This window comes from Epinephelus moara, chromosome 20 (assembly GCF_006386435.1).
Source record: "Epinephelus moara isolate mb chromosome 20, YSFRI_EMoa_1.0, whole genome shotgun sequence".
Classification (NCBI taxonomy): Eukaryota; Metazoa; Chordata; class Actinopteri; order Perciformes; family Serranidae; genus Epinephelus; species Epinephelus moara.
The window spans coordinates 35,677,810-35,701,924 of NC_065525.1; the positions used below are offsets into that span (position 1 = coordinate 35,677,810).

Sequence of the window (24,115 nt, forward strand, 5' to 3'; positions counted from 1 at the left end):
TACGTTTAAGTATTTGTAATATTAACAATTTAAATAATAAAAAATTAGATACTGAGCACTGTGTGACGATACGATACTGCCACACAAAAATATTGTGATACTTTGCTGTATTGATTTTTGACCCCACACCTACTTATTACTCCCTACGAAATGCAGTGCTCGTTATGTTTTTCATAACACCATGGAATCTGTAATTTGCATCCATGATCAGGCAAATCAATTGGAAATCATTTAAATATGAACATGAAGTGAGAAGTTCTTCTTCCACTGGATGAAAGTAAACTTCTCCTGCTGCTTCTTCATGAAGGCCAAGCTCCATAAACTGAAACAGCGACACAACTGTTCTTATGAAAAGGGATGAGGAGATGATGATAATGACAGCTCTGAGATATTCTACCTTTACTCATTGTGCTTGTGATTACATATGATCCTTTTTTACAAGCACCTGAGCCTTTTCTCCCGGTGGTTTCACTGATAAGGCTCAACCAGAGAAGAGGCACTAATCACTGAAATCAGCTGGTATCGTGTTTGATTGGTATGAAATCCTGCATACTTGGCCCTCTGCGGCACACGGCAGCCCATCCCTGCTCCAGCCACAGCTTTTAGGAAAAGATGAGAAAATTGTCCACGCTGTGTTCTCCCACTGAGGATGGAATGTACCCACACTCATCCGTCTCCATCCCATTCTTATTTTCAACATCATACCACTTTGATTCTTCAGGTTAGCTACCTAAGACTAATTAGACAGTTGCATAGCAACAAGATGATGCAACAGTCCTCACGCCCTTTGAGCTCTTGTTCTCTGTGTTATTGGCAAAGCTCACAGCTGTGCTTTGTGTTTGTTCATAAGAAGCAAGAGGCACTCGAGCTGCCTAATATCCTGCCATATTCGCCATCATACGCTGAACCATAACCAGTTATGCTGATGAGGTCATTAACTAAGCTAACGAATGCATTACTTAGCATATGTTGACAGCCTTGTTTTCAAACAACACACCATGGTATTAATATTAACTACCTATCTTAAAGCATGAAGGCATGAAGGAGCTGCAGCAGATTTATTCTCATTAATATCCAAATGTATGCAGCAAGAGGCTGAAAAATCGAAGCCAATTATCTGCTCTATAGAGGACGGCTGTGGTGCAAGTATGACCTTTTATTTCATGTGATGTTTGTGTTAGTGTTCAAATGAATGTGTCACTCGTGTGTCTAGTGGCAGACACACCATGACGGCGCCATGACTATGCAACGTTACATTCATAATTGTGGGTATGCAATCTGATCGCAGCTTCACACCGCTCGCTGGTGGAACAAATGAAAATTTCACTTTTGATTTTCTTCCCTTACATACAGTGTGTTATCCTCTGATGCTTTATAACCAAATGAGTCTCTTGTGAGGATGAAAAAGGCATTTGTGAAGTTCATTTTGTATTCATCATCATCATACACTTAGTTTAATGATGATGAACATCGTGTCTGTTTATATCTGTTTCATTTTAAAGACTGATTCATAATACAGAGAGAAACAAAAGGAGTAACACACTCTCTATAGGCAGAGGTTTGTCCCACGGGGTAATGAAGCTCCCCACAATGTCCCAGACTGTACGAACGTATAGAGTTAAAGAAGCTGTATAAAACTTTCAGAGCATTAATGAAGCAGAGAACCACTACTTGCTATGTAAAGATATAATGGACTGATGGCGTCCTAAGTGGAGGATGAAGTCACACTCCCTCTGTGTGTGTCGTAATTCAAGCTTCTTTGTTCTCTGTTGTGGCAGACAGTCCAGGCGTGCATGCATGTTAGTGCATATGAGTCCCTGTGCGTCTCTCTCTCTCTCAGTCAGCCCAGACACACCAAATCGACATACCAGAAACAGCGGTGACGAAAGCAGACTGTTGCATTGCCTCACGTCGCCTGTTCCTACCTCATATACATCATATCTGTCATATTTATAGGTATCATATTTCTAAAGTGGCAAAGTATATGAGCTGACTTAGTCATCAAGAAATGGAGAGGATGGTGACTTGCATGCCAAGCTGCAGACCACTGCAGACCACAACAAAACCAGTGGTTTATTAACGAGTCATTGCTGCATTTCCAGCAGCTTTTTAGCCCCAAAATGTTGTTTTTTCCAGCAGGGAACTGTGCCCCCAGAAACAGGTATTTTAGGCCAAAACATGATTTTTCCTAAGCCTCAACCTTACCACACGTAAACCACAGCATTGTTGAAATGTAAAATTTCAACATATCTGCTACATAATATGTGTAAATGTCACATATTTGCAGAAATGTATGATGCTAACATTTTTTTTTGCAATTGGGTTGTGCAGTTATAATACAGTAACAAGTTATCGCTGCCTTAAATCAATAAAGGAAACAGAAGGGCAGAAGAGAACCAATCAAAAACCAAAGTGAATTCCCGCTGTTGCCATAACTCATCTGTCGCTACTCAGTCTCTATATACAGACTTTACATTCAGAAAATGTAGAGTCTGTAGGCAAACCCCAGAGATCTTGCCTCTGGAAGAAGAGCGGAAGAGCCCTGGTTTCCGGTTGTAGGCTGTTTGTAGTCGACGTGATATTGCCCAATCACGTTTTAGCCGGCTGCAGTTGTTGCCAGGTTAAACAGTCCGTGCGGTGAACTAACGAGGCGGAACATAATTGGCGTCACTGCAAACTCTGAATCCATCGCAATGGTTCAGCATATTTACTTATATATAAACGGAAGTCGGAAACGGAAATTCGCCTCCTCCGCCCAAATCAAACCGGAATGCCAAAAAATCAGGGGTCTGCCCCCAGAGGCTGTATCGCCGTCTGCCGGAAGTCAGACGCCGAATATAGCCGATGGGTTCCGAGAATGGTCACTACTGTACAAGCGAATGTGTTTTGACAACAAGTGCTTTATGTCTACAATTAGTGATGTTTTCCCCATCATCAATGGAAACATCTTAATAATATGTGTTGATGAGATGCCTGTTGTTGTCAACAAACCTGCTATTGACATCTCTGCTGCTGTGTCTTTTCCATCATCACATCACCCATTGGTTTGTGGACCGCCGCTGAAGCCTCGAGTTCGGCATTTTAGTCATCGCCTTCTTGGATGTTTGGAGCCAGAAGTGAACATATTTGGATGAAAGTTGGAGCTGTGGAGGAGCGAGTGGTGAATCTGACTCACAGACTGCAGCGACACCTCGCAAACAGACGTGTAACTGTAAGTGTTAAAATGTAAACGAGTGAGTAAAAGAAAATTCACCCCCCACAGTTGTCTTGGAAGGGTAATTAGCTGTAGAGACCAAAACTGTTTTTGTACCAGGCTGTAAACATGTTTATTTCTGCTGTAAAGCTGGGTATTTTAACATGGGGGTATATGGGGATTGACTCTATTTTGGAGCCAGCCTCAAGTGGCCATCTGATGAACTGCATTTTTTTTTACTTCTGCATTGGCTTCATTTTTTAGCCTCGGAGGGTGCCGCTTTGTCTCTAGAGCTCGCCATAGTACCAAGACAATTAAATGGCTGAGCATGAGTATCAGATGTATTATATGGTAATCACTCACATCAGCTTAAATCAGTTTGGCCCTTAAGATCAATGGTATTTAACAGTGCCATGCTCTCAGTTCATACAGTGCTAAATCACACTTATTTACTCAGTAGCATCATTTTTACGCAGATGATCCACTAATTCACTAACTTGACCATCTATTCTCACCCTGCTGGCATGTCATGTGACATCATCACCCTTGATATCCTGAGGCAGAAGACGGGCTTGATGCATGCAGTGTGGGTGTCACAACGTTACCGCTTTCCAGGCCACACAGGCCGACTGGCAAGGACATATGGCCAACCCACAGAGGGCCAGTGGCTGGAAACCTTTCCTCTGCACTAAACATCTCAGGCTGGGAGCAGATGATTCGACGTGACATGACAGGTGGATAACGGTACGGGGGACAGCTGGACGCTGTGCCCCGCAGGCCTGCCGGGATCTGAAGAGTAGTCTGCAGTCCAGGGCTGACTGAACCTGGCTCGCCATTTCCCAAGCTTTGTTTGCTGTGACACTACCCACAATGCAGCGACCACTGATGCTGAATGGTCAAAAAAAATAAAAAAATAAAAAGTTAAAATCCAAGCCAGATATGCCTCTGCTGGGAGCTGAACAGTTGGCCTGCATCATTTCTGTGTTCCAAGTCAGCCAATTAGTGACAAACATGATTCCACAGGCAATGCTACCTCTTATTAATTCATGACTGTTGGAGAGCTGGAATATAAGATATCTGCTGGTAGACATTACCATATTATTGGCAGACGCTTTTTTTCTGTTCACCTCAACTAAACATTATCATAGCTAATTTGTGTGCCTGTTGTTTTAATTGCCAGTGAGTCCACACAGGAAAAAACATACAGCTATTTAATACAACCTGAGAAAAAAAACTGCTTCTAGCTGCTTTCATTTCTGGCCGGCTGCATTGTGTAGAGATTCTTAATATGAATAAATAAAGCTGGTAAACAGTTAAGCTGTGCAGCTTCAATTGAGTGTATAGCAGAATTGTTTCCAGCCATCTTAAACATCAATACCAAATGTCAGGTTTTGGCGTGGGCCCTGCGGACTCGCTATTTTTTGCACTGATGTTCAACAGTCTTACAGCGAGAATTCCATTGTATAAAAGCCAGAGATGTCAGTTTTTCCACTGACAGCAGCCTCTGAATGCAGCCACAAGACATTTGACTAAGGGCTGTTACTCTACTTTTTCACCCACTGAGGAAAAACTCACTTTCTCGCTGTAACTACTATTATAACACCATTACCCTCAGCACCTACAGGAACAGGATAACCAACAACTGAACTATTTGAAAGACTTTCTTGGAAATGTCCTGAAGAGGAAGTAGACAAAACTTATTGTGGGAATGTGGATGCTTTTCTTAAACTCCTTAAAGTTCACTGAGCAGTGGGCACATCATTACAAATCCATGTCAGGCATGTTGTATAGAGATAGAGATTCATATGTTTCCGAAGAGGGTGGCAAGGTGGTGCAGAGGTTAGCATTGCCGTCTTACAGCAAGAGGGTTCCTGGTTCGAACCCGTGTCAGCTTTCTCCAAGTACTCCAGCTTCCTCCCACAGTCCAAAGACATGCAGGTTAATTGGTGACTCTAAATTGTCCGTAGGTGTGAATGTGAGTGTGAATGGTTGTCTGTCTCTATGTGTCAGCCCTGTGATAGTCTGGTGACCTGTCCAGGGTGTACCCTGCCTCTCGCCCAGTGTCAGCTGGGATAGGCTCCAGCCAGCCTACGACCCCTAACAGGATAAGCACTTACAGAAATGAATGTTCATGGTGGTCCAGGAGAAACTTTAAAGGTTGGTCAGAAAATCTTTGATTTTAATGACACCTTTCTTTGAGGCTGTTAAGTGAGCTGGAGTCAGAATCCTCTGTAGCTGCAGGCGAGCACCTGCACTGGCCACAGAAGTGACAAACAAGAGACTGACAGTGATCGACCGCTATCATGTTTATAGGATACAGGAAAATAAATAACCATCTTTAGAAAAACATGTATATTTGCAGTGTTCCTACATTTAATTTGGACAGTTTGATCCATTATACTTGCCACTTGCAAATTATTTTATTAGCTGATGTTACGCAGCACCCAATGGCAGATCTATGCAGCGTAGCTCTACAGCTAGCTGGCTAACCTTTGCTTAGGTCGGAGGTCAGCAACAAGGTGACTATTCTGGGGCTGTAGGCTGTTTATGATTGTTTGATACTTCAACTTAGCAGTGTTGGTGGTGAAAGCAAACAAATATGTCTGAGCACTATTCAATTCTTTATTTTCCTTTGAGACATTTTGGTTTTTGGATTTGGAAGTCATAGTTACGTTTTCTCAGGAGACTCAAGAAGAGGTCCGCTATTGAGGTTCAGCAAATTTAGAGGAAAAGGAGCCACCAGAGAGGACCGCGTGCAGCTCTGGAGCTACAGGTTGCCTACCCCTGGCTTAGGTTGTGTTCACACCGGGCGTGAATAAAACAATTTGCGCAAGTGAATTACATGTAAAGTCAATGTAAAGATACGATTAGACATGAATTCCCGCCGGGCGGCGCGATGGAAGTGTCCCAAATGAATCACAATACGTATGCGGCACGAATGAGGAACGAAGCGCAATTTTGCATCATATGCTCATTCTCGAGAGTTGAGAAAATCTGAAATTCAGCAACCGGTTTGTGCGGCGATAGCCAATCAGCATTGAAATCCTTCGGGGATGTATGATGCCAAGGACGTACCAGCAGAAGTTCATTCATCGATTCACGCTCGAATGACCTCAGTTATTTGCACGTGTGAAGCAAGTCAACACAAAATATTCTCTGGCTCAAACTCGTAGGAGTAACGTAACTTGAAAATTTGCATCACATTTGATGAGAACATAACATCAGGTTATGGTTAGCTTGTTGTTTAGCTTAGCTAGCTTAAGTTAGCTTGATTAGCCACAAGGCATGGATCTGCCGTTGGTTGCTTTAGCTGATCAAAATTTGCAAACCAGTTCCTGGGATCTGGATGAATTAGCTGACATTATTTATTCAATACAGTATTTTGTATATATTTGCTTCATCCACGTTAAAAAGGAAGTCAAATTTACGTAACATTAGCCAGCTAAAACCACAAAATCACAATGTGTTTCACATGTCATGTATCTTTTTCAGTACTTGTGGGCATGGAAATTATGATATGGGTGCTGAATTTGATGAACTTACTGTTTATCAGACCATAAATGATGCTAGCACACCCCACTGTCCTTCGGGAACTGCCCATTGGTCCGACAGCCCATTGTTCCGACCATATTAAACCCATTGTTCCGAAGTCTGTTCCGAAATCATCATGATGCCCTGTGGTTAAGGTCTGGTTAGGTTTAGGCACAAAAACCACTTGGTTAGGGTCAGGAAAAGATCATGGTGTGGGTTAAAATGAAAAAGAAAGTGACAGACACATAAGCTGTGAGCCTGCTTCGCCTCAAGCCTTTCCCAGCTGACCCAGAACCGGTCGCAGCGCACCATCAAGGCAGAAATACGCCCGCCGGGAGCCCTTCAGCACCCCGGACCGTCGGACTAATGGGATGTCGGACCAATGGGCTGTCGGACCAATGACATGGACCCCTGTCCTTCTGCTTCAATCCCAATTCAAGCTGTAACAGCTTGAATTCAGCTCGCGCAAACCTCAGTGGTAAGTAAAGGTCCGTCTCCAGGCTGCTGCTGCAAAATATACAGCCCATAACAGAAACACAGCATGTGTTGACTCTGTTGTGGTGGGTGGTCGTTTGTGGATGCTGACTGACTCCATTTCTAAGCTAACATCAGCTACTGTTGCACACAGTAGCACTGCAGTGAAATTCAGAGTCTTTTACATAGAGGTCAATCCACAGGCTGTTACAGGCAACCAAGAATGTTGGGACAGGCCACGTTTTTAACTTATGTTACAATCTGTTCACCCATGGGCAATAAAAAATGATTAATACATGACAAAGTCACATACAGTACCTTTAATATTGAGGGCTTTAATTGCATAAACTGTGGTTGAACATCATCAGACCCAGTATGTTGATACTGAGAGGTTTTCTATTTCTTTGAGAGAATCTCTGGGAAAACATTTCTTGCATCCCCAGCGGTTGATTTAATTATCTATGGAAAATTTGAGGAGCATTCCGAGCTAAACGTCTTGATTTTATTTGTGACTTTATTTTCTGAACTCTGGGTGGACCCAACCTGTGTGTGTGTGTGTAATGAGCCTGAGAATTGGGTTGGATTAACTCTGGGTAATTGCGACGAGATTGCAATCAAAGTTTCAATTAGACTGCATCTACAGTTAGGTTACTCCCGCCTGGGTGTTGATTTGCGATCTGTTAATTTGGAATTAGAGTATTAGCCTTCTCACGCTCCCTCTCATTTTGTATCTCTCAAGTTAGGGGAGGTTTTCTGGGTCGGGAGCTTCATTATTAATCACATGCATTCAGTCCACAAAAGGACGTGAATGTGTTTTTGAATGTCCTGTTTGGACACGACACATTATCCCACAGAGACGAGGTTAGAATGAAAGGGACGGTTTCCACAGGCAGTGTATTTTTCTCTAATGAATAAAATCATTTATCATTGTATGGGGGACACTCAGTGCAATGTGAGGAAAAGATTGTTTGCAGAGTTTGATTGTACCCCAGGGTTGCCAGCACTGTAAATACTGCCACTGTTGAACTGTGTATATGTGTGTGTGGCTCTGGCAGAGCTCAAACAGTCAAAGTCAGTTACAGAGAGATGATGGTATATTACAGCAAAAGGTGATGGCAGCATTTCAAGTTGCAGCTGCAATATAGGCTGTAAGGAAGGTCCTACAAACTACAAACAGACTGAATGCTTGCCATCTCTGCTCCTATGGCATCATTTTGCCTGAATAACATACAAAAGTCCAATTCAGATGAAAGATTTCCTTATCTCATCCATTTAATTCGTCTTACAAGCCCTGATGCGTAGCCTACTTCCACGTCTGATAAATACAGCTTGAAATTTCCCAAGGGAGCTCACTCTGGAAATAAATGTGAGAAGCGTAATACGCGAAATCAACAGTAGGGGGAAGCAACGCGCTGAAAGACACTGGTCATTGTAGACGAAGAAAACGGTGAAACAACCAGGCGCCACAGAAGTAGAATATCTAGAACAGTTTGCTGTAATTAAATTCATTTTCATTTCTTTGTGTTGGTTCCTATTGACGTTTGAAAGGAAATCATGGATAATGAGGTTTTATTTGTTTCATTTTTCTGTGAGCCTTTTATTGGCTGAATCTGAAGCCATCCAGGTAAAGCCAACATCACTTACCTTATCTTATTACCACATAATTCATTTTTGTCACTCTATATATTTCCTTGCTATGCTTTTATCTAACAACGCACCAACACAAGTCCGGTGGAATATCAAAAATAAATAAAAAAATAAAAATGCAGGCAGAAATAACAGCCTTTCAGAAACATGCCTGTCTATGTGTTTTGATTCTATGCAGTGGCTGCTGTATTGTTTTGATTAGGAAAATCATTTTTGACAGGCACAGCTACGGATTACGTTCTCTGAGGTAAATTTCACTCGGTAGTTGTACTTTATGCGCATTAAATATTTAATTTAACGATGTTTCAAATCGCACATTGACGAATTAGCGTAAAATAAAGCAGAACGTTAGCTGCCCGTCTGCGAGCTCAGTGCTAGCATAGCAGTAGCTAGCCGCACAGCTAGCTAGCGAGCTAGTAGCACATCAGTCCAATATGCTAGTGCTAAACCATTGTTTACGATAATATTCACCTCGATGTGCTTTTTGTTTTTAAGGCTAGCGTTAGTTATCACGAATATAAGATATTCAACGGCGGTACAATAATATGCCGTCGCCCTGAAGACCACATTTAACGTACTACAGCTGTTAAAGTTGACGCTAGCTAGCCCGTGTAGGTTAACATAACGTTACCTGACGCTAGCCAACAATGGTGCTGTTTGCCAGCTGTTCATACGGTTTGTGTTTATTTCTTCAACATCTCGGTTTAACGTTATATATAAGCAGCTTTGTTAAATGTTATTCTGCTCACTTACTCACTGGCCAGTGTGACAATATTTAAACACATCGACTACAGCTCTTAATTAACGTTAGCTTAATATAGTTAGCTTAACGTTAACAGTAATGATAGCTGGCTGGGTGCCACATATTAACGTAAATACAACCATCAGAGGACGCCAAGTGCCAATATAACAACTTAATGTGGTATTTAATGCTATGTGGCCATTTCTTTGGGTATTAAAATACAGGGATCACCCGGTGCTAATTGTGTGTGGGGCTGGGGTCCTATTAGCAGGTTAACGTTAGCCCTTTGGGTAGTCATAGTTTGGATTAATGAGATTTGAATGATGGACTGAACAGCATTCATATGGGTTACCAAACATACAGAGTGGTGTTTTACAAATTGTAAAAGATAACCCCACTTTGTTTTACAGTTTCACTTTTTACACTGCCCTATAAGTACAACGTTATATTGTTTTTTTCCAGGTAAAACTCCACTCAGTTTATCCTTGAATCATGCATTGTGTGCTTAAATCCAGCAGGTGGCACTGCAGCACAGACTGTATCTGTTAGGTTAGGTGGAAAGTGAACTAAAGACAAAATGGTTATTGTTTTATCCTCTTTGATGGCTTTTACATTTTTGGGGTTCATAGCTAATCCTCAGAAACTTAAAACACTACCTGCAAGTGAAGTATTAGGTGACATTTTGGGGCTCCTTTTGTTTGGCAGCATCTGTGACAAAGGCTTGTATAAGGTGTCAGCTCACACAGAAATGTTTGAAAGAAAACCCCTGCTTACCTTAGCTGCTTAATGTAGGGGGAATTTCCCCCACATATCCTCTTCCCAAAAGGGCTTTTTGGTGGTAGACCAGCTAATTCCTTTGTGCCTTTTCCCACAGTACTTAGTGGCAGGGGGCAGAAACCACATCCAGGATACAGCAGCTTGCTTCCCACATGGTGATTTAGAAGAGGTCAAAGGTTAAACAGAAGGATGTTGTTGCTATTTTCAGAGCTCAACCTGGGCTGTTTGCCCACAAGGACTCTGAGTCAGCATCATTTTTAATTAGGTGTTCTCTCACTCACCTTAAAAAAAACATAAATGACCTCATCTTTTTTTGTGGTCAGAAATAGTCAAACATATTGACGTATTCAAGCAAGTATTTAACACTCATTAACGTTTTTTCAAACAATGATTTTGACTAGTCTCTTTAAAGCATAGTTGGACCCTGACTTCAGCTAGAGAATTATTTTTGCCAGAGGGCTTTTTAGCATGGAGCAGTTCTTATCTCTAATTATGAAGCTGTTCCACAGCACTACTTCCTCCTGTTGAAAGTAGTCTAAATTAGTGTCTGAGTAGTCGGGTGCTGTGTTTTTTCATTCAGTTGCTCAATAATGATTGATAGCAGCAAGACATTTCTATTAGAGGAAACGTGGCTGGCCAAGAGGAGAGTTGGAGCCAAGGCTGGGAGGAGTTTGGACAAAAAGCAGAAATGGCGATAGCGCTGCAGAAGGAACAGTCTGCTCTCTATTTCCTGGCTGGGCAGCATCCCTGGTAACAATGCTCCATGCCTTAGTTCAACCCTGTCTCAGAATGCTTAACCCACCTTCATCGGGCAACAATGTGTGTCCATTGTTTGTTTTTTTTCATATGGCTCATCTAGAAAGCACAAGCCTCACCTTAACTAATCATGGACCCTTCCAGATCATGTATTAATACCAGTTAGGTTTGTAGCTCTGACTCTACTGGTATAAAATGTTTCCTACTCTAACATCTCCCACTGTTTTTCTCCAGATCTCCCTTGACATCATAGAGGTCATGGATGAGCAGACAGGCTCTCCTGCAGCCAATACAGAGAACAACAGCCAGAGAAATGGAGATGAGGTAAGCGCCGAACACGCAGATATCAAATGACATATTTTTCCAATTCGGACTCCCAAGAATGTCCTGCCAGTGTGTATATCATGGGGGATTGCTACCTGAACTTTCAAAACATATCTGTTTTTGTTCTCTTTGCAGAAGCCCCGACGTGGCAGCTGGACCAAGGGGAGGAAGAGGAAGAAGCCAATGAAGGACAGCAACGCACCCAAGGCTCCCCTAACGGGCTACGTTCGCTTCATGAATGACAGACGGGAGCAGCTACGGGCAGAACGTCCAGACGTGCCCTTTCCAGAAATTACAAGGATGCTGGGCAACGAGTGGAGCAAGCTGCCCCCCGAGGAGAAGCAGGTCAGTGAAGAAGTTCCAGACAGGATTACACAATGAGCATACGACTGTGAGGAATAATGTGTCAAAGTTCTGCATTTCTTTGCTTTTCACTTTGTATGTTATTGTCTTTAAACAGTCCCGTCCTCCTTACCATAGACACGTTTGTCTTTTTTTAGTGGTGGAGGGCAGGGGATCTTTATGGGGAGATAGCAAGTCAGCAGTTAATGCCACTTGGAAGAGGTGTACATTATCTGAAAGCTGTGAACATGAAGATTAATTTAAGGTGCAGTTTAGCACTAGCTCTGAAACAAATCTGTAATAGTATTTGGGTTTTCATAAGGTGCCTAGTAAAACTTTAAACGTTTAGAGTGTATGAGAACATTTTAATCGAAGTATGAGATGGCCATTCCTATGTTCAGTTATGTCACACAAGTTGTTGCAGCATTTTTTCATTCATATAATTTTTTACTCAAATTTGGTGCAAATTTAAGCATTTTTGACCTCCTGAGAATGAAAAAAAAAAAGGTCAAAATTTGGTGTCAAAGCCTTTTAACATTTTTTTGCTGGTTGGTTAACGACCACTTCTCTTCTGGAAACTACTGAATAAAATGATCTACTGGGACCTTTAGGATAATCACAACCTCATGAAACTTTACAGCCACAAACTACAGACCTGGAGCATTCAGTAAGGTCAAGTTAAAAAAAACATGGTCTCATTATGATGAAATGGCTACAATGGGGACTAACACCATCCTACATAAATAAAATTGATCCCATTGAAACCATATGCGTCTCAGCTAGGGCTGCAACGATTAGTCGACTAATCTGTGACTATTTTATTAGTCGACTAATCGGTTAGAGTCATTTTTCATAGGAAAGTACTATAAAAGTACCCCAAATTACTCTAATTGCAGCTTCTCCAGTTCAAACATTTGCAGCATTACACACTCTCCCATGACAGTGAACTAAAACCCTTTGGCGTGAGTACGAAATTAGATGACATATTTTTGGGGTTTGGGAGAGACAGGCCGACATTTTCCAACATTTTAACACATTTTTCAAAATGATTAGTCGACTAATCGAAGAAATAATCGACAGAGTAGTCAACAATGAAAATAATCGTTAGTTGCAGCTCTAGTCTCAGCTTTCCAATCATATCCAGTTTATGCAATTCCAAGACTGTATAGAGACCCCAGTATGCACACATGGTCAAATAAGTTTTCATATTGATTAGTGCAGTGGTTCTCAGACGGTGTGCCATGATGTCAGTCCAGGTGTGCCGTTGGATTTTGTGATAACCACACATTATTATTGCAATATTCAACACTGGGCCTTTACAAAAAGTTATGAATGAATTTTTAATGGACTGTATCAGTGTGTTGTGCGCACCCATTTCCTAATAAAAAGGCAAACTCTAGCTTAATAATGTAATTTAATTTAATTAAAAACACCTTCACAGGGAACCTATTTGTCACTGATTGTGCATGTGAATTATTAGTGTGTGACACATCAAAAGCCTTAATTGGCAGCGGTGTGAGGGATGATAACATTTAAAAGGAGAAAGCAATGAGTGGGACAATGGATCGCTTTATTGTATGGAGCAAATTACAACAAAGCACCAGTGAAGACGACCTATCACCGAAAGACGAGAAAAAAAACGGTCATAGTATCGCAAAAGCTACCTGTCATATTTTTCTTATTTTTATTGTCTCATGTCGTGATAAGAGTAATACCACATGTAATAGAAGCTATGCACAGATATAAATACAGGTGTGCCCTGAAATTTTGGTTTGCCTGTTGGTGTACCTTGAGCACAAAAAGTTTGAAAAGCACTGGATTAGTGCGACAATAGTAAATATCTAGGGCGAGCGGTTTTGAGAAAGCACTTAAAGAAAAAAACTTACCAGAGGTAAAATCTGTTTGACTTTGATTAACAAGGTGGTGGATTTTTAATTGTCATTACTTGTGGCTTTCAGTAATTGCACCAACAGTACCCCAAAGGAATGGACCAAAGTATTAATCTGCAACATGCCAGCATTTAAGAGGCCAAATTCAACACTCTCAAACCAGCAGAGACTTTTAGTTAATTGCTTGCTGCGCACAAAGAGTGTAAGAACAAAAGCCTGTCAAGTCTATGGTGTCAGTGTTTTGAAGCTGACAAACACTGACTTATACATGACTGTGTCTGGTAGTTTGACATCCTTTTACAGATTGTCTTGCCATAGTTGATGGCATCTTGTGTCGTGTCCTAGATATGCCCTCGACTGTGATGCAGGACTGGCAGAAAGAGATTACAAAGGATGAAGTTGCTTTCTTGTAGTGATAGAATCATTATTACAGTCATGTTCGGGCAGATTTTCCATAACAATTTGTTCTCTCGCTGCAAAGATATCTAAGTGCTTCAACCAGGGAAAACTTGGATGGCCTTTTCAGAATATGGCAGAATATGGATCAACAGAATGATAATCAGTTCTCACAGCCCTGAAGTTACAGCAGCTCATCGTTTGTACCACCAAATTAAAGTCTGTCTTGTAGAAACATTATTTTAAACTGTGTACTTAAAGGGATAGTCGAACCCAAAATAAGAAATACAAATTTTTCCTCTTACCTGTAGTGCTGTTAATCAGTCTAGATTGTTTTGGTGTGAGTTGCCAAGTGTTGGAGATTTTTGGCTGTTGAGATGTCTGCCTTCTTTCCAGTGTAATGGAAGTAGATGGCACTTGGCTTGTGGAGCTCAAAGCGCCACAAATTACATTTAGAAAACTCAACAGCAATGTCTCTTTCAAGAAATCATGACCCGTTGACTCAGGATAATCCACAGACCATGTTGTGGGCAGTGTCATGCAGGAACTTTTCTTTCTACCGCTCTACAACCACTTAACGAATCACACTGCAGAATGTTTTGTTTTTAAACCCAGAGGTGGGATAGATTCTGTAGAGCATTGCTGCTGATTAGTATCACGTTGTCGAACCATGAGCTCAAAGCTGAGTCAGATATGCTGGTATCTTGAGACAGGGTCTTTGCATGAAGATGGTTTTTATTAGTTTCCTCCAATTCCCAAACTAATGATATTACAAGATGCTTTTTTGCATGCAACAAGGAGTGAATGTAGGTTATTAATATTGGAAATTACTGATTTTTGTCTTTTGAGAGGAACTAATCCTGATTAGAAATAATTACTCCCTCTCATCGTGCCATCTCGCCCACAATCCTCCTTCATCCTGTTTTGCCCAAATCTCATTTTCCTCCTTTTTTGGCTGAGTCTTCCCAGCTCGTCTCACTTTTTCTTTCTTTCTGTCTTCTGTCTGCAGCGATACCTGGATGAGGCAGAGCGAGATAAGGAGCGCTACATGCGGGAGCTGGAGAAGTACCAGAAGACAGAGGCCTACAAACATTTCACCAGGAAGGTCCAGGAGAAACAGAAGGGCAAGCGGCACAGAGGAGGTGAGGTTAAAAGGCAGCAGGACGACAAGTTGGCATCGACCACTGAAGCTTGCTAGTCTGGCATTTATCCCACCATCATTTAGAGGCACTACTGTTTAAAAAGTAGGCAGATCAGATACTTTATATGTCTGGCAAAATTTGGAGAATGTAGGTGTTATGTTTGGTGGACAACTTCTGCCCCGACAGTTTGATAAATGTGAACGTACATCAGTCATATAGTGCGGGAAGCCGTCAGTTGCATTTTGTGGTTTTGTGTCTGTTTTCCTTTAATATTATTCTGCAGAAATGAATAATTTTAGGACTATAAAACATGCTCAAAATGTTTTATCTACGTATTTGAATATATTCCATTATTTCGTGGAGGAACCCAAAACTCATTATTCCTTTGCTCAGTTGATGGAAATGTGGCAAAGAAAAGGGGATACTTTTCGAGTTCGTAGTAGGTCAGATTATGAGTTATAGTTCAACCTGAGGCCAAGGAGCCGTTACTGTTCTCACAGAACACATGGTCTTCATTATCTCGTCCTATTTTGTTACCGTGGATAAATCTCAGTTTGGATATCAAAAATGTTGATGACATAAACAGCTCTGCTTTGGTGACTGAAGGAGGTGCTCTGCTTCATTTCATTTGTTTGACAGTATAGAGTGCAGAGAGGGGACTTTTTTTTTCTTTGATGACTTTCATTCATTCTATTAGTTCACATTGTGGTAAAGGCGCACTGCACCGAGGGAAACATGAACCATCTGCTTACTTTATTCTTTCCTTCCTCTCCAGATGTTGGGCACCAGGTTGCCAACGAGGCTCTACACGAGGTCAGTAACTCTTTCCTGCCCTATCACACTTACAATCACTTTCCTGAAAGGGATAGTTCAGATGTTTGTTATTTTTAAAAGTGGGGCTGTATGAGGTACGTATCCATAGTCAGTGTATTACATACAGATGTCAGTCGGCATGCTCCCAGTTTGGAGAAGCAGGCAGGTGTACTGACACAGAAGCTAAGCTATATACTGCTGTGAAGAGGTCAGCAACAAAATGTATTTTAGCCACCTAAAAGAATCTATATCAGTTTAAGTGTACAGAATATTTTCACCACTTTACCTTGCTGTCAGGCAAAGATTTCCGATGGGGAACTGAAGCCGTTATATTGCTCTCTTGAAAGCCAGACTCCATTGAGAAAAACAGTAGTTTAACATCAGGAGCTGCGGGTCTACCGCTGCCTCGACAAGTTAGTTAGTTTGTGTTGTTGTGTGACTTTGGTGTTTGAAACGGTAAGTTCAGATTCACCCAAGTCACACAATAACACAAACTAATCGAGTGAAGCAGCAGTAAACCAGCAGCTCCCATGTTCAGCGAGCTAAAGTTACTGTTTTTGTCAATGGAGTCTGTTGGATTTGATGAGATCAGTATAGCTTACACTTGAACTGTTGTTGGTTTTTTCTTCAGGTGGAACTTTTTTAGTTGGCTTAGATAAATAAATGTAAATGAAAATTTGCAGCTGCCCCATACACAGCAGTATATTGTCTAGCTTACGTGTCGGTACTCCTGTCTGCTTCTCCAAACTGGGGGCGTGTTGACTGTCATCTACTGTAGGTAATACACACAACCACACTTCAAAACTATCCCTATCCCTTTAAGAAGTAAATATCATAATTATTTAAGCGTATAAATCTTCTAATCATTGAATTGTTACTGTATTGCTGTGCAGCTTCTGTTGAGGCATGCAAAGCACAAAATCTTTCACCCAGATTCACAGGGTGGGAGCAAATATCATGCTTAATCAACATGAATTTCAAAGGTTACTTTTGACTTTAAAACCAAATTCCTCAAAGACTCAACAAGTGAAAATGTGAAAATGTCACTAGTTTTAGTCACTGTGAGTTTTCTGTCATCGTAGTTAGAGTCTGTTTTTACCGTTTCCTCACCCAGGAACCCAAACGTGTTTTGTTTGCCCTCTTCTTGCTGTACCCATTAAGTGCTTATTGTTGCATCACTAAAGCTGGGTTAATCCGCTTTGGTGCTGTGTTTGTGTTCATAATCCAAACAAGTGGCTTCTACTAAGTGTGTAATTCATTTTTATTAAGTTCTGCATGTAATTAAGAGGTTTCCTTTGTGAGTCTTATTGCATACTCCTGAAGGGTTATTATGGTCAAGGTGACTTTATTGGAATCGGCATTCCTCTGGGGATACCAGCGTTTCCCCTCCAGATTTCAATGGATACAGGATTCAGCATGAATTTAATTACGCTGAGAAATACAGAAGGATGCATTCTTTCTGAGGAAGGAGTAAACAAGTGAAACCTGCGCTGCATCTTGTGCTGCTGTTGTGAAACACATTTGTATTGTGAATTTACTGGAAACCATTTCAGGGCCTGTGATATCTTAGCAGCACACTTGGTGAAGTTACATCACCTTCCTCATTTTCTTAAACTGTATCACTGTATTTCCCCTGCGGCCAGGTATGAAATAAATTACCCTCCCACCTACAGCCTAGCGAGATAAATGACCACCTCTCGCTGACGGTCTGTGCGGCCAAATGTTTTCACTTTTCAGCTTATCTTCTTACCTCTTACTGTCTCTGGCTGCCAACAGAAGGATGCAGAAGGGAAGGACAGAACTGTGTTTGACATACCGATCTTCACAGAGGAGTTTCTCAACCACAGCAAAGGTAAAGACACTCGTCTTGCTGAGAGAAACTTTGTAGCTGGTGCGCTGTGACGTTTTTAAACTTCCATTTGTCTAAGTGTTTCTAAACGCATTCGTCTGCTACCTCGAGAGAACTTTTTTTTTATAGTGCTCCATCGTCCCAGAATAGTTTCCACAGTCCACCGAACTCAGCGATGCCCTAAACTTTAAAATAAGACACCTCTCTGAGCAGATTAAAAATTAATGATGGCACCAACTGCTGTATCTCCCTGTTGTCCTCTCTCCGGACTCCTCCTCTTATCCACCATTGTTTCAGTTTCCCTATGTGCTTCTGTGTTCCCAAACAGCACGTGAAGCTGAGATGCGGCAGCTGCGTAAGACCAACATGGAGTACGAGGAGCGAAACGCAGCGCTGCAGAAGCATGTGGAGAGCATGCGTGGGGCTGTAGAGAGACTGGAAGGCGACGTGATGCAAGAGAGGGGACGCAACGGGCTCCTCCACCAGCACCTGGAGACCCTGCGTCAGGCGCTCACCTCCAGCTTCTCCTCTGTACCTCTACCAGGTAAGAACCAATATCACCATATACAGTTTTAATCCAAGTTCCAAACATGCAACATAAAAGTCCATATGATAAGTAATTTAGTCTTAAAGGAACAGTTCACCCTAAAATCCAAATACATATTTTTCCTCTTGCGTGTAGTGCTGTTTATCAATCTCAATTGTTATGGTGTGCGTTCCCGAGTGTAGAGAAGTCGGCAGAAGATGGCACTCGGTTTGTGGTGCTCAGAGCGAAAATCTTTCAAAATAAAAGCCTTTTAGAAAATGAAGGGATTCTCTCAACTGAAATTATAAGGGGCTTTTAATTTTTAACAGATACAGGAAGTGTTGAGTTTGAAATGATGGCGCGATGCATTAACTTTATCAAGGCAAACGGGAGAGGATTAAAAGTAAAAATACAAAAATAAAGAGGGATTAATAAATAACGGCCCGTCTATAATGTAGTCTGTTTCAAATGAAGCTGGTAGCCTCCTGGTGAGTAAAAGCCACTATTTTTTTATTTCATTATTTTATATCCCCATTATAAAGGAATAGCATTCTTTGCTAGCCTGATGCTAATGGTCCGGGGTTGCTAAAGTGCCTCTGCTGTTTCATCATCTTTCCCCTTTTTACTCTGTGTGGTAACGTCCCTAGAGGAAATATCAAAAACCCTGGAGTGTTGTTGTCATACAGTTGTCTACAGCAGCAGATCGCTCTGTGTGTCTATCGGTGACGGTATAAGTGACGGCTGTGACTGGAGAAGTCGTCAACGGCAAAAAGAAAATCAAACATGCTAGACTTTCTGTCGGGACATGATGAGGCGTCCCAGACATGGTGTCAGTTGTCATCTACTATGGCACACTACACGAGATAAAACAATGGATTATTGCGTTCGACAAGCCGACACCATACAACGCTGCGTCGGGCTATAATCAGGCTGATATTGTGTAGTGTGAACCCAGCATTACATTTATGCTTCTTTCTGCACAGTGATACAGTTGACGGGTCTAGTTTGGTAGAGACAAAATAGTTCCTCTATGAAACTGCTCACAACAAGGTCTGTGGATTATCTTGAGTAACTGGGTCATGATTTCTGGAAAGAGACATTGCCGTTAAGTTTTTCCAAATGTATGCCATCTAGTTCCATTATACCGGATAGAAGGCAGACATCTCTACTGCCAATATCTGCAACTCTGCAGTGCACACCAAAACAATCTATTGCATTACAGGTAAGAGGAAAAACCTGTGTTTTGATTTTGGGGTGAGCTGTCCCTTTAAAACTTTTCTAGGCAGTCTTCACCTGTTGAGATATGAAAGATTATTCCACTTGCATCCATTTAAACTGAGGGAGCATCTTGAGACAGAATTATCTTGTGTTTTGTTTTAATAAAAATAAGACAAATGACTCAACACTATCCTAGATGACTTATTAAGTCGGGCATTTCTGCAGCCTCCTAAGTTTGTCAGATATTTGCTGATAAAGAGTTCTCGTCTCATCTCTTAGGACAGTGTAGACGTGGGCCATTAGTTTGGAGAATCTTGGACAAAAATGAAATGTCCTCCTTTTTTTTTTTTTTAAGTCAACATTCTGCTGTGTGTGGGAAAATAAAATTGCTTTGCTTTTATTTCTAGAAGTGTGCAATGTGGCCCTTGGGCTTGCTGATATTGATCGATGCACATTATAAACCAACATTAACTTCATATCCCGTACCGGTAATCCATCCCCAGACACAAACACAAATACCGTAGTAAACGTTTAGATACAAAGTCAGAGTTTAAGTTGGTGAAATATGAATAATAATGTAGGCGTGCTTATACGCCCACTGTCTGTTTGCTGTGCTGTCAACTCCAAAATCTCTCCTCTTGGACACATATATACCTAAACAGATTTTACAGTAGGATTACTTTATGTTCTTTCAGAGACTGGCTGTGTAAGTCATGCTGTGATGCCTTCTTTTCATTATTTACATTATAAGGAATGTGGTCCGACTTTGTTCACACTTGTTTTATGCACGTACAGTACAGAACTCGTGCTGAGCTTACACCCACAGGTTTTCGCTTGCAATTATCTCCACACCTATTTGAATTTTTTGCTCTCACAGCAGAGGCACAGACTCTGCAAACAGCACAAATTGACACCGCTGGAATGATTTCATAAGAGCTTGATGGAAGATGATTGCAAAATCCACTTAGATTTGGCCTCAGGGAAGCTCTGTGGCACATTCTGTTTTGGAGAAAGTGTCAGTAAATTAATAACCGGTAACATCAAAGGCTTCTCCAGAGTGTTAATGTGTTTACGTTTACATTTTATTGGTTATTTCAGTAATCGCACAATTTCCAATAATTAACTTAAGTCCCTCTCCACTCAAAAATCTTCTATTTATTGCCCCTAAAATGTCTGACCCTGACTATACTCACTTGGAACTGTGCAAAGTGTGTCAGCAGAGAGGTGTTTTCACATTCCTACTGAAGGGAGTGATGTCTGTGCACTTCCCTAAAATCTGAGATTCAAATGTATGCCAGGCAGCTAGATTAGGTACGCCTCTTATGTGAAAGCCAGTTGCTGTCTTATACGGAAAAGACATACGGATGGGGAAATAGACTTCGACACAACACCAGCAATGAAACCTGAAACCTGCAGCACAGAGCGGACAGTCAGTGCAGGGAGCAGAGTTAGCATTAGCATAATGAAAGTTTTGACAGCAAGCACGACAGAGTGTGCAGCTTGTGGGTGTAAACTGGACCAATGTGAACACACTGTAACATCGTAGCAGATATTATTGTATGTTTCACAGCCATTAACGCTGTGTCAACGTGTTCTGACCTGGATCTGAACCAACTGCAGTCACATGACACATTGTTTGGGTTAAACATGAGCATGTTACAGTCCTGGAGGATTATTAATGTGCACCTCCTCCTGTACTGCCTTAATATGCACATTCAGCACATCCAATGCATCAAAACATTGTTTTCTAGTTGGAGCTGCGCCTCGTTTTCAAACTGTATGGTTTGACTAAAATGAACAATGACAGCAATATAGTCCACGATGAGCAGCGCTAAAATCAACCTGCGTAGTTGTCCCTCCATTGTGACATTAGAAAGTGTCACATTTGTCGGACCAATTCTGACCAATCAAGAACAGCTTTCTCTTGCAAGGTATTTGATCTGCTTGTAAATGCTGCCCTGAGAACAGGAACCAGCTCAAGGCAATTATACAACTTTGTAGCAAAACTAGTCCCTGATTCGGACCAAAGAAAACGAACTCAAGGTCTGAAAGCACCCTTTCTTCCCATTCTAATGCATCTGCTAGTCGCTGATTTTGGTGGGCAACAGACTCCTTCTCCTTCTCTGGCTCTGACTGAAACACGGGAGGTAGAATCTCTCCAGTGTTTCTTCTAATGTCAAACATAGCTGTCTTGATGCGCACTGCTCTTTCAGGGGTCAGTCGGCCACCAGTCAGCCGGAGTAGCATCATGTCAGCGCTGAAGAAAGTGGGAAGCGAAAACAAAACCACCAACAAGCAGCGGTTGTGGGCAGGGGAAGGCTAGATCCAGAATTTCTCAATGAGGGAGGACGGGTAGATCTGCTTTCAGCCCCTATTAAGAGTTGTTTGTTTTATTCTTTTCTGTGGGAAACCATGTTAAACAAAAAGATTAACAAATTAATTAGTCTTCTTACATACTCTAAAATGTGTCTGGAGGGGGACTTTAAATATTTTCACATTTCTAAATTACATTTTTCTGCTTTGCACCTCTTGTAGCGTTGACAGTTTTGGTAATATTGTTGTGACACACTTCTGAACTATGACAACAGATTGCTTTTGCCTGCTGCGAGCCAGACTATTTGACCCAGCTGTGGGACATCCTTTGATGTTGCTTGCAGCGAAAGCACAAGTAGTGTCAAGTCATGGTTGGTGTTGTAATGCCCGGATCCTTCATATTCTGATTGGTCTTGTCATCTTGTGATTTTCTGCCCTTGGTGTGCACCCCTGCCCCCCCTGAATGATGTGTAAACATAAAGTGGCCATAGCTGTAAACACAAAGACTGATTTTGTTTTATAGATTATGTGGGAAGTACGGTGTTGCCTATCCCCATTTTATTGGCAGCTAATAAAATTTAACCTTTAAAAGGTCTGCAGTTTCCTATGAACAGCCACAAGTACTAACAAGTACTTCAGACATTTTGAAGTACTGACGTCACATACTTTTTGTTTCACAGCCAGCGGAGAGACGCCCACTCTTGAAACCATTGACTCCTACATGAAGAAGCTCCACAGCATCATCGTCAGCAACCCCCAAGATCACGAGAATCTCATCAACACCGTGAGAGAGGTGGTCAACCGTTTGGACAGGTAACAGCTGCATTGGATTGGAACTGATGACTTTACATCATCAATTAATCTCATGATTTATTTATTTTTGTTTAATTGCATTGTCAATAAAGTCTAATGCCTTAAAGTAGGCCTTAAAATTCATTCCTCAGTCTGACCAACGTAAAGCAATTAGTCTTATAGGCAGACAGTTTCACCTCAAGGTCCTATTCATTAGCTCTTAAGAGGTTTTTTTAATTGTTTCAGCATTGTTAGATATTTTTGTTTGTTTCAGCTGTGAATGAATAATGACCGTGTCTTTTGTTGTCACGCTTGTGCCCCAGATAATTGGACCAAGTCCCACTGATTTGATGGATTGAGACTCACAACGCCGTTCAGTAGAGGCTGCTCCGTGACAGTGAATCTTCCTGTTGATCTGTCATCCCCATCGATTTCAAAACATCTTTTATTGCTCCGCTAAGATCGTGTAGGTGAAGGTGATGTAGCGTCTCATATTTATTTATTATTGTTCTACTTTTTTTAAAAACTCTGTTCATACTTTATGGATATAGCTGTAGTTTGTTTTATGAAATAATCAAATGGTAGGACATGAAACGGTTTTCTGTCACTCGTCGCTCCTTTCTGTCATTTGTAGCAAATGCTTCCACTTCAATATCTACAGCATTATCAAACATGTTCGGATCAAAGAAAAAATGTCAGTGGGTTTGTATTTACCATATCCAAGAAACATTGTCGAGCGGACTTTCTTTTTTCGTACTCTGTTGAAGAAAAATGTGCCATTTATATTTTTGTTTCCTGTGTGAAAAAGTGTTTGTGTTTTCAATAAATGTATTTACATCATTTGAGCAGTCGGTTTGTTTTCATAGGTTCATGACATGCTGGGAATATGTTTGCACTGAAATGGAAATCAAAGCTAAATACACTAGGTACCATTGCCCTAGATTTCTTGCTTCACCTTATTCAGAAAGTCTCTCGAAGTTTCTGTGCTTCATATAACCGCGACTGTAAAGTGTTCAAAAGGTCTCTCTTTGATGGTGTGTCTATAATTTGCAGTATAAATATTAAAGCAGCTGGTTTTAAGTGTTTGCCAAACTAAATGCTGCATTTCCTTTTTGTGATTTGTCACACTAGGAAGAATGGGTGACTCTTAACAGCCTAGTTTTGAAGTCTACTGTATCAAAGAGCTATGAGGTTAATCTGCTGTAATACGTCACTGGAATTGTGCTTGGTAAGCGCCACGGCTTATTTACTTACAGCAGATTTGGAGTCAAAAAGATTTGGATTGGTTAAGTTAATTGAGCAGCTCTGATGTAATTTACTGGAATCTGGAGAAAGCGAGACATTACTCTGCACTCTGTGGCTCATTCACAGCCACTGGGAAACAATAACCC

The 24,115-nt window shown here is 41.3% G+C and overlaps 1 protein-coding gene across 3 annotated transcripts; it reads left to right on the forward strand.

Annotated features, from left to right (window-relative positions):
- The first annotated feature begins 8,965 nt into the window (after nt 1-8,965).
- hmg20a (high mobility group 20A) lies at nt 8,966-23,564 on the forward strand. 3 transcript variants are annotated; one of them, XM_050073988.1, is made up of 9 exons: nt 8,966-9,092; nt 11,355-11,444; nt 11,580-11,789; nt 15,081-15,213; nt 15,989-16,026; nt 17,803-17,878; nt 18,204-18,419; nt 22,613-22,745; nt 23,048-23,564. In XM_050073988.1, the coding sequence occupies exons 2-9, from the start codon at nt 11,379-11,381 to the stop codon at nt 23,049-23,051; spliced, it is 876 nt and encodes a 291-aa protein (XP_049929945.1). In that variant the 5' UTR covers nt 8,966-9,092; nt 11,355-11,378; the 3' UTR covers nt 23,052-23,564. The 3 variants fall into 3 exon arrangements, with proteins under 3 accessions (XP_049929945.1, XP_049929946.1, XP_049929944.1); XM_050073989.1 differs by lacking the exon at nt 8,966-9,092 and adding an exon at nt 9,367-9,520; XM_050073987.1 differs by lacking the exons at nt 8,966-9,092; nt 23,048-23,564 and having other exon boundaries at nt 22,613-22,749.
- The last annotated feature ends 551 nt before the right edge of the window (nt 23,565-24,115 follow it).